This window comes from Mizuhopecten yessoensis, unplaced genomic scaffold, assembly GCF_002113885.1.
Source record: "Mizuhopecten yessoensis strain PY_sf001 unplaced genomic scaffold, ASM211388v2 scaffold6169, whole genome shotgun sequence".
In the NCBI taxonomy this organism is placed as follows: Eukaryota; Metazoa; Mollusca; class Bivalvia; order Pectinida; family Pectinidae; genus Mizuhopecten; species Mizuhopecten yessoensis.
In genome coordinates this window covers 2,678,398-2,690,598 of record NW_018406415.1, presented here as the reverse complement: position 1 = coordinate 2,690,598, position 12,201 = coordinate 2,678,398, and the positions used below count along the sequence as shown (strand labels likewise).

At 33.1% G+C, this 12,201-nt stretch overlaps 1 protein-coding gene across 1 annotated transcript; it reads right to left on the bottom strand.

Annotated features, from left to right (window-relative positions):
• Nucleotides 1-1,535: 1,535 nt before the first annotated feature.
• On the bottom strand, nt 1,536-9,406 carry LOC110451735 (retinol dehydrogenase 14-like). The gene is made up of 7 exons (XM_021499900.1): nt 9,312-9,406; nt 7,927-8,073; nt 6,850-7,089; nt 5,686-5,775; nt 4,700-4,885; nt 3,828-3,937; nt 1,536-3,263 (listed from the first exon to the last, which is right to left on the bottom strand). Exons 2-7 carry the CDS (start codon nt 8,069-8,071, stop codon nt 3,069-3,071), a joined length of 966 nt encoding a protein of 321 aa, XP_021355575.1. The 5' UTR covers nt 8,072-8,073; nt 9,312-9,406; the 3' UTR covers nt 1,536-3,068.
• Between the last annotated feature and the right edge of the window lie 2,795 nt (nt 9,407-12,201).

The window sequence follows — 12,201 nt, the reverse complement described above, 5'->3', positions numbered from 1 at the left end:
AAAATTCTATCAATAATCACAAAAGCATGCAAAGGTATACATCAGAAATGTATTACTCAGATTAATGATAGGTGACCAAAATGCATAGCTTATAATACAAACGTAAGGTTATGTTTTGCATTCCTAAAGTAAAATTCACATGTATGCCATATGTATATATGTTGTGCTCATATACATAATTACAATGTGGTTAATTTTCCTAAAAAAATCCATAATTAGAAGGTATCAGTGGTTTTCCTACAGAAGGTTAAAAAGTTTATTCCCCATCCACCACTATAGGGACTAAGTTCAAATAGAATATGAACATTTATATGTAAATAACTTGTATTCTTATTAATATGGAATATGTACATGTACATTTAAATGTAAATAACTTGTATTCTTATCAATATGGAATATGGACATTTATCTGCAAATAAGTTGTATTCATATCATAGTATTTCATTCATGAACATTGAAACAAATGACATTATATTATTTTAGTAAACATTCTCTTCGTAGTTTTTATCGAACTAAATGTTAATTTTCCCTGATATTATGAGTCTGATGAAGTTGGGGTAACATTGGAGTAGACTTAATTCCTCAATGTGACATTAAGGTTTGCTTATAAGATGAACTCATGTTACAAAAGGCAAAAGAACCTTCAAAACTTCAAATTGACAATAATCCCATTGCATTCATAGCCCTATAGATGAAATTTCTTCAGGTAGTGTTAATATAGGGATTTACAGCAGAAATATTTGTATTAAGTAAATTTAATTTAATCTTGCTTGTAACAAGCATTTTCGTTGGCTTACAAATGTATGTTATCAGCCCTAACGTAAAAAAATGACGTCACTATTTGTAACGTCGCTTTTGATTGGCTGATACAGCGTGTAATAATTTCTCAGAGAAAAAGAGTCCATCAATAAAAGTTGATTTCCACAGGGATTATGTATAGTGAATTAAATTATAAGGATTGACTTGAATATATTTTTCATGTTTATATGGAGCTATAACACAAAAAACGGAGTGTACTCTGATCATAAACAGCTTCGCTGTTTACTTAGAGTACACTCCGTTTTTTTTGTTATAGCTCCACAACATGAAAAATATATTCAAGTTAATCCTGAAGTAATATATGAGTTTAATTGTATATAATCACTTAAATGATAGCTTATGCTTTCAATATTTGACAAGTGCTTGAATGAGCTACTTTTTAAATAATTGATGTTTTTGAAGTGGAAAAACCAAAGAACTCTCAATAGGTATTAACAAAATGTGAAATTTAACAACACCCTTAGAAGAAATATAAATTTGTTAAACACCCACTCAAATAGGGTATTAAACTTTTCTTTATTTGACTCCAAATCACACAACAAATGAAACTCATTCAAAACAACCATGCATAGATTTTCTGTCAAATAAATTTTAACACCATTTCGGGTAAACCAAATCAATAATTATATTCACATGTATATAAGTATCAGAATAATGTGCATATTATTACTCGATTAAAATACAGACATATGACTTAACGATATATCAACGCCTGTATTTTAATTAGGATGTGCATCAACTGGAATTCCTGGATGCATTCCCTACATGAACATAGTAAGTACCTTGTAAAAATTGAAGACAAAATAAAACTGAATAAATTATAATGCCTGTTCATGGTAAAGCAGTGAAAAAATGTATCACAGACCAAAGCAGGGACCAACACCAAATAACACATCACAACATCACAACAAAAATAGAAAAAACACCAAAAATAACAAAATTAAAACAGGTTTAGTCTGCCATTAATCATTTTGTCATCAGTGAACACATCTGATCTGATTAAGTGTTAGGAATTCAAAATCAACTTCCAAGTTTAAAAACAGTTTTATGGATTTAACATGTTACTAAACTTACTTAATATGTATTCAACATGAAAAAAAGCCAGATGTTAAAAATTCTAACATATGATATACTGACCATAAAAGACGTTCGAGATTAACCTCTGTCCTATCAATAGATATTGAGAAATACAATGCATGTTTTCTTGAAAATTCATCCAAAGAAACACATTTACCATAGTTTAGAGGTAACTTCAGATTTTCTGTGGAATTCCTGTTTATCAACAGTTATACATATTTTCACACATTGACATCTGAAGGCCATTTTATAGCAATGACATAAATAATACTGTTTATCGGGACATTTTTTATACAGTTGACTTTCACCTAGTTTTTCACCCTTCGTAATGAGGGTAAATCTATCACTACAGAAATATAAGTAAACAACATAGCACACATGTAGTAATTCAATGTGAAGGGCCAAACTAACACTGGGCGAAAATTGGTTTCAAGGGCGAAGGGCGAAAGTTGAACTGGGGAGAAATTTCCCGGTATACAGTAAATTCTGTCCATTTGAACTTATTGACATTATAACAACCCCATTTTTTGCAACAGTGCATTTGAAGGGTGAAAAAAGTAAACCATTTAGAATATGACTAGTACTGATAATTACTATTCATAATATTGTGTATTAAGAATGCCGTGATTGATGAGATATACCAATGCTGTCAATGAAGGAACTCAATATTAGCACAAAATTATTTTCATAGACCACATGAAAGTCTATTGAGTCTGACTAGTCCATCAATGAATCTTTTCACAAAAATTCTTACTAACTGTTGTAAGATTTTGAGTCAGTTTCACGAAAGTATTCGTAAATGCAAAAATATTTCTTAGACAATTCTTAAGATTTTTGTTTGCGATAATATAATAAACGCAGCAGCCAGTTTGTTGTTTTTATCCAACCGTTTAATTTTTATCAATATTTACACTTACAATTTTTTTTTACTCTTAAGAGAGGGGCCATGCAAGTTATCGATAAGTTTCACTTAATTTGTCACCTAAGATTCTCCTAAGAAATTTTGTGAAAATTCCTCTAAAGAGTAAAACTTATGATAAGATTTTTTGTAAAACAATTCACAGGCTAGTAGGTTTTAGAACCACTAGTCCAGCTCGAGACTACCCTTTTCGTCTAGCTCCGACATATAGCTTTATATATACCCTACAATATGGAATAAGTATATGTTTACATCATGATGTTGTTAGCCCAGTCATTTGTTCGCTGACTTCCCAGAGCTTTTTGGCCAAACCTTCATCATAAGCCTTCTTGTTAATATACCAAGAATGATCTTGCACTTTGCAGTCGATGAAATAACAACCAGAAACGCCCTTAGTTGCATCACAGACTGCACAGTGGATGGTCGTTTGAGCTCCTTCTTCCTGACTCTGAAAACATAATAGAAACTCATTCTCTGTTCATTCTTCTCAACTGAATACCTCACAGCTGTTTGTAAACAGGCTTAACATTTAACATGCCTGTACAATGGGAAGGGGGAGGGGGGGTTGTTGTTGTAGAGAACAGGGCTTACATATGATATGTAGGTAGTATAGGTATTCCATTTGTGCTTGTTGCAAAAGTGTATATCAGGGATTTCCTAAAAACATTACATTTATCTTGACTTCAATAATAATATTTAAAAAGAGAACATTTTTTCTAAGCATAAATCCTGCCAATTTGACATCGCCTTCATTATATGAATTCTATATATATGTCCTGCTGATTACAATATGTTTTACCATGTCAATGGTTTAGATTATGATCTGATAGTGAAATACACCAAACCCTTCTAATTACAATTCAGACTAGCTTTCCTTGAAAGCATCCAGCCAATACGAAATGGATTTCTTTCCAAGTTTACTTCAAGAAAATGTTCATACCACAACAAAACATATTTCCTAATCTAAAATGGATCCTATCATTTGAAAAGGAAATAAAGAGGCTTTGCTTACCTTGAAATAGACCATGCCAAGCAAGTCTATTAATATTTTAAACGGTTGTGGAACATGACGGAGAAGCGATGTCCGTACAGTGCCTGGATGTAGACAGTTAATGACAACCTCTGAAAATGGGATTGTATAACATATCAATATTGATCAAGGTGTTTCTCAACAGTAGATCTATCTCACACACTTAGCCTAAATAAATAACATTTAACTTTAACATGTTGAAAATAGTAATTCTGGCCACTTCAAGAAATCACAAACCTGTCTAATCTGACACCCTTTGTAACACAACATGTTGTCCGACAACCTGTGAGACACAACATCTTTGTTAGATTTGACAGATGTCGGAATATACAGGTATCGTTGTATGGTTTTCATTAGAAATAGGAGTACAGTGTCGTACAGGATGTCAAAGCACTCAAGAGGCCAAATTTTGCAATTTCCTCTGTTTTGTGTATATTTATTTTTTATTCAATTGTCAGAACTTTGACTGTTGTTCATAATCTTTTGTGGTATAAATCAATATGTTTTTACCACACTCTTCTATATCTTGCAGATTTAATTAGTGAAACTGTAAGAGATGGTTAATATTGGGACTAAATGCAACTTAGCACAATGAACGATATTTAGAAATTTTTATGTTTCAACATCCAGCAAACAGAGATCAAAAGATTTACTTGTAATCCAGGAATTCATGTACCCACGAAATGGTGTTTTGTCCTCACAAAAACATCCGATTTCATAGTAGTGGATAAATTTTGATGACTCTTTGGATGTATCAAATGTTGAACTGCTTTGCAGTTCATTTAATTTGTCCTCGAAACTCATTGAGGTGTAATAATATCCCGTACGTTTGTAATTCATAAAAAGACATGTACCTGAATCTTGAAGTCTTCTACTCAGCTCCTTTGTAAACAAGATGTTTGCGAATTTTGTATCGAAATACGGCTCTCCTGTCTCAAACTTCCTGATCCAAGTCATATCATTGAAGTTTATCTTTCCCATAATATTGACTAGAGAGGAAACCATAACAATTCGACCTGGGCCGCTCTTTTTCAGCAGATCTACAAATGTATAAACAACACATAGGAACCACCTAGAAGAATGTACTATATTGTTAATTTATATAACTAATAGGGCTGTCACAATATATCGGAAAACAGGTTCATGTATATCGCAATACACGGGTATCTCGTATTGTACCACAATACAGAGATGAAATATTGCTGTATCGCAATATTTTATTAAAAGCTTATTTTTATGTTTCTCGTTCTGCGTGGTGTTTTAACTTTGCAAATTACTACAAATTCTAACAGATATGCCAATATGCATAAAAAAGAGGCTTTTAATAGTGGTGGAAATTAGTTCAAACTTTGTAATCGATGGTTGGTTTGACAAAAATCTTAAATCTATGTGATCCATATTATATATGATTAAGTTTGATAACATTCTGACAACAACTTTTTATAAAATTGAGCACATCCTTCCTATGCAATATATCGGGATACGTATCGCAATATATTCATTCTGTATTGCAATATATCATGATACACTCTTGGCATATTGTGACACCCCTAGTAACTAATATCAATTACTCTGATGGAAAATCACTTTTCAAATGTGATGAAATAATATTACCCCATGGCCGCTACACTACAGGTAATATTTTACTCACTTCCTGTAGCGTCTTTGGTTGCTACAGCAACCTCTTCATGAAAGAGTAGGACAGACAAAGTCTATTTCAACACTTCACGTTTACTAATTAAGTTCAAATGATAAAACAATATCAAAGATATGAGAGAGCATTTTACTCCTATCTTGTTGTAACAGATGATTAATGCTGTAAAAACGTGCATATGCTTACCCAAAAGTAGATTAGTCAATAAGAATGGTCCGAGGTGGTTGGTGGCTAGTGTGTATTCCAGGGCCTCCGATGTAATTTTTCGTTTTGTTCCTAAAATGCATACATTTATCATTTAAATATGCATGGTTGCTGAAGCAAGCCGATGATTTGTGTTAATTCATTGAATTTGTGATAACTTATTCTGTTTAATACCTTGCAGAAAAATAATTCAACTATTCAACATATAATGTATAAAGTGATATAGCCTGAAACAGAAGTTATTTAATTTGGCCAGTAGATATTCTGATTGATCATTTTATTTTCAAATACACACAGGAGGGTGCTTGTCCAGTAAACTGTGTGAGTGGTCCCATTACCAGAATTGAAACAAATATGTTGTTATGGGGGTGTCTTGTTAAGGTCTGGGTGAAGTAAGATTGAACTAGTATTACTACATACCATTGTACGTCATCAATCAGTTGTATAGTGAATTCATTTTTTTTTAATTTTAATCTATTGATACAAGGTAACAAATTGTGTGTGGATACTATTACATATGTCTTAAACTTAAAACAGAACTTTCTAAGATTTACCTCCCCTTGATCAATTCACGTCTGTATTATTAAATCCTGTAAATAAACTTTTGCTTCCCCAGACCTGGGATATACACAACGTTTTTCAACTTCAGATCTGGAATATCTGTCATGTTATTCTAACAGCCTTGCATGGTTAGGGTAAATATTCAAATGGAAATGTCTCAAGCAGTCACCATTGGAACATATAAGCATGTATACCAATTTGCACATATGTTCATTTTCTATTGTACAAACACCATTGAACCGCTATATGTACATGTATAAACATGTTTTTGCTTATACCATACACCATTACTGGTACATAATAGTTTAAACATACCTTAATATCAATTGAAGCCATCTCTTGAACACATATTATCAAACTTTAAAACGAAAGCAATCAGCTATATTCATTAAACCATATATCCTTACCATTAACTAATTCACCCCTGAAGACACATTTGAACTCTTCCAATTCAAAAGGTTGGAATAGTTTATTTTGAAATTTCAGGGGTGAGTGAGTTAAACAATCACCATTGAACCGTGTCCTGTAATAGTTGCCAGGGCAGTTAAAAAATTCCCATTTATGTATGCGGCCCAATCTACATACCTGCAGCTGCAGCATTGTTGATGAGGATGTCAAGACGAGGTTCTTCTTTCAAGATTTTATCCACAAACTCTCTCACACTTGCCATATATCCGAGGTCTAGCTTTCGGACAACAACATTGATGTTTCCTGTTTTCTCGATTATCTTTGTGCATGCATTTTCACCTCTTTCCAGGCTTCTACACGCCATGATCACCCGACAGTTTCGGCGAGCAAAGTCTTCAGCTGTGGCAAACCCAATACCTGTCATTTCAGAGGTTGAAAAAAAGAGTTATATGTTTTAAACGATAAAATAATATTGGTCAAATATATAAAAAAATAAATGAATTTACTATAAACATGATACAACTAAAAGTTTATTAGCAGATTTTTGGTGGTCCTACAGTATATAAATAAGTGAAACATGATTTTCCAAACAATGTGCACCTTACTATTTTAAGAAGACTTTGACAGCCCAGGGAAAACAAGCTTAGCACAATGTGTGTATATATCATAACTAAGCAATGTGAGATTGGCGCTGTGAACATTTCCTCCATGGGCCAAAATGCCAGATTATTTTTTTTCATGCACCTTACGCTTCATTTGAGATACTGACATCCTCGATACTTCAGCGGTTACACTCACGTTCGCTCTCTAGATCTGCACCCCTAGAATATGTGATAGCAAATTTGAAGGCACGTGTCTAGCTATTTGATTAGTTTCGGCTAAAAATACCTGACCAATCTTTAAGGCTAATACATGTCCTTTACAGAGGAGTGATACCCGACTTCAAAGCCAGTAAGTTTGACCGTTACGCGACTGACAGACTCTTTTGATGTACATTAAAGGATCCAACTGGTCTTGCCATCTCATCCACAAGGTGGTGCTGCAATGCACACTGAGCCTTCAATTTTGCTTTGACATATTCCAGGGGTGCATAGAGCGAAAGTGAGCGTAAAGCCGTAAACCCTGGAGTATCCAGGATGAGATTTTGAATGAGGCAAGATATCGATCTCCCTCATTGGAGGTTTCAGAGGTTCACACCTTTGCAATATATGTCTAGTACTTTCCCCTTGCATGTTGTCAAATGCACATACATACCAGAGTTAGCTCCAGTGACTATGGCAGTCTTGCCTGTGAGGTCAGCCTTACTCGTACACTTTCCCTTAATCATCTCCATGTAAATCTTTATAACCACTGCCACGATCCCTACCACTGCCAACAGCCACCACCACACCCACCACATACCTGACAGGTGAGAAAATAAAACAGATACATTAAAACAATCTATCTATTACTTCTATTGCATTTCAACAGGATTTTCTTTAATATTGATTTAAATGAAAACAAATTCAAGACCATTTTATAACATATCTTTGAAAGAAGAAGACATAGAAAAGCCCCAACTCTGTCTGCAGGAGTCCTCACATTACCCCACAAATCCTAGCTAGGGTTCATCATGCATCAACATAGTTTTGTTTATCTAGAAGAAAAAGAAAAGTTTAGTAGTCGAAAAAAAATGTCAGGTTCCTATTATTATTAATAGTGTGATGTTTAGGACTGAGATATATGAGTACTGGACTCATGATTTTTTGGGGGAATCATTATTTTTTTGAGAACCACTTGGGACTCATCATTTTTTTATATATTTTTTTACACAATTCACTGAATGTACAAGATACAATGTATTTGTATGTACAAATACACATGGAGCTGAAGTTTTTTTTTACAAGTATGCTTTAGCCCATATTATATATATTTTACATTTGTATTTCAAAGAATCACATAGTTAGAGAAAAGATATAAAATACAATAGATGTACACTAAACCATAGATAACTTATCTGTATAATACATGTACATGTACATGCATATGGGCATCATGGCTAAAAATGGGGACTTAAGCAAGTCCACTAGACTAGTCACTAGCCACCTCTATCTGTAAACGTTTATATTATGGGTTTACACGGATAAAACACTCACTATACCTAAAACATATGCATATCAATATCTAGTGATTTGTACGTTAGTTTGCTTCTCTTGCCCTTTGGAGAGTATTATCACCATACGAACGCACAAAACATCTGGTGTAGCCAACATAAATGTACTGTACTGCGTAAGTATACGGGATAATTATTATAAAAACATAGGACATCATAGGCCACTTGGACCTGAGAATTCGTTACAGCCATAGCCAGAGACGTATACATGTCTCTGCTATAGCTAAGATTTTATTTGGACCTACAAAATGTAAACTGAGGTGTTCATAGTGTTATGATATAGCACTATGAACGCCTCATCAGTTTAGGTCCAAATATGGCTATAACCAATTATGATGTCCTTGCTGTGGCCCAGGCTTCACAGATAACGTTACTGCAGTCGACCGTTGGCTATATAGCTGTGTACAGGCCAAGAACCGCCATGTCTCAACGTTTTCACGAAAGAATTACGTAGGACTACATGTGAATCCATAAATACATAACTTACCGATGCGCTATTTCAGATATCTTAGACAAACAGAGCAGAAACAGAAATATGCTAGCCCTATCAAGTTATCAACACATTGTTTACATGTGGTCCAATGATCCGAGATCAGGTATATGTTTAGATTTCGATCTGGATTGATAAAACGCTTGTCAAATAGTGAAAAAGCGCGGCAGATTTGAATTGAATTTTATCACTTGAATGAAGATCTAGCTTCTTGCTAATGCATTGGTTTCAACAATTTTTATTGTACATGTATTTACAAAAGGATAAGACAACAGGCAGTACCTATATTAGTCTTCTCCTGAACCGGTACAACATATATACATTTACACAGAATAATAAGATATATTTACAAAAGTATCGATAATTAATTACTTATTGAAATAGATGGACATTTATATGGAAAATATGTATATATGAATTAATGATGTGGCTGAATGTTTAAACAACACACACTAATACCAAGGCTCACTCTTCTACCAGTGGCGTAGATGTCTAGGTCACACTTTCGATGTTATACACACACACACACATTATCGGAGCAGATTGATATACCGGGAAGTATTTAATAAAAATATACTAATCATATTCGAGTTAGATGAATCTATTAGTTAAATCAATACATTTCTCAAATTTAGATAATATATAATTATTAGTTTCTGGTGATGGCTCATTATTTCCTGATGTAAGTAATTTCAGACTAATAAATCTTACTACATTATATATTTCATTAAAATCCCGTCTGAAATCAGAATAATTAGGACAGAAAAAGAAAAAATGATCAGCATCTTCACGCGGTGCGCCACAAGAACAACTGCCATCTTAAATAAGGTGGTCAGTAAATTTATCAAAGTTTAAGTCACTTACTTTGTGCCTGATTTGACAAAGTATTGTTTTAAGATTCCTAGGATTGCACTGTTAAAATATCAAGGAAATATTATCTACTTGGTTATTAAAATAGTTTTTAAGTTTATATTTAAACGAAAAAGGAGAATTAGCAGATGTTAGAGAAGAATCTAATAAAAGTTCCATAAGTTCATTGTTTCAGGAAAGAAACTAGTGTTGTATATATGAGTTCTAGCTTGAGGTACATTAAAGAATCTAGTATGTCTCAATCCATATGGGTTATTAGCATCATTGATAAAAGGTACAATAATATTATAAAGATAGTCAGGTGTGTCCCACTTCTTAACCCCGATATAATTTTCATAGCTTCAATTTGAACAGATTCAAGCATACTAGATTCTCCAATGGTACAGTTATTCCAGATAATATCACCATACTCAAGCACAGGTCTTATATAAGAATAAAATAATGTGTCCAATGATTTCTCAATATGTTTAGTCTAATACAAGCTTTATTAAAAATATCATGAATATGATCCCCCATGTACCTTTAGAATTAAAAAGTAACCCTAAATGTTTATGACTTATTTCGTCAGGTAATAAATTATTATTAAAGAAAAGAGGGGGATGCTTTGTATTCCTTCTAGACACTGTTAGTACTATGGTTTTATTGGGATTGAATTTAATTTTCCAATTATTTGCCCATTCGTTAACAGAATCTAGATTAATATTTGTACTTATCGCATGGGTTATGTCATTTATAATAAGAAGAAAAAGAAAAGGACCAGGAAATGAACCTTGTGGAACACCTGCAAAGATGGACTGAAAGTTAGAACTGTACCCTTCAAATAACACCCGTTGTTTTCTGTCTGATACATAATTTTCAAACCAATCAAAAAGATTTCCACAGATTCCATATTTTTTTTAATTTATACAATAATCCCTTATGCCAAACTCTATCAAATGATTTGCTAATATCACAGAAAACCAATCTAATATCTTTACCCTGATCTAAGTTTTTAATTATTGTATCATATATAGATAATAGTTGATTGACTGTTGAGTCCTTAGGTTGGAAGCCAGATTGATGGTTACTAATTATGTGATGTTTAGTTACATGGTTAAATACATATTTGAATACAATTTTTTCTAAGATCTTAATAAAACATGAAGTAACAGCTATTGGTCTATAGTTATTAGGGTCTTCCATGGAGCCTTTACCTTTGTACAGTGCATTAACATTAGCAGATTTCCATATTAGTGGAATTCTACCTAGTGAAATTGTTTTCTGGAAAAGAATTTTTAGAGGCAATATTAGCGAGGGTAATAGATTTTTTTTATTAATTTAGGTGCAATATTATCAGGTCCTGGGGGTTTATTAACATTAATTAATTCTATCTTGCTAATGCACACGAATAACAAAATGTCATAAAGTAAAATGAGCACAGGGCCACGTCACGATTGTTTTGAGACTAATACGAGATGAGTATATCTATAGTTTTATGATTATTTCGTTATTTATTTATTCATTTTCGTTATAACATTAGTTATTTATAACAATTCATATAGCGCCATTTCTAGATATAATTTGCTATTCAAATACTCTGTACAACCCATCAGATTTTGTTCCAGAGCTACCTAAGACAGGAGACCCTAACTACTAGCCGTATGCCATCTGGTTAAACTGACATATTCACATGTGCGGCGCGTGCACGTGCCTACGTATGTATTTAGGGTGTAAATTAGCGTCAAGTTGATCAAAGCCGTCGCTCTAAACGTAATAGCTTTATATATTTACGTCTAAGCCTTCTACCGGTATGATTTTCGAAGGCGTATGGAGTGGACTTCATTAAAAAGCTATCCAATCTAATTAAAATCATATCCGAATTCCCGTTCCTCTACGATACTCTTAATTACATTCTAATGTAAGAGTATCATAGAGGAATGGGCATTCGGATCTGATTTTAATTAGATTGAAAGCTATCCGGCCGTGTATATATATATAAAAAGTTTGCTTATAGTACTCAGTATGACACAAAAAAATA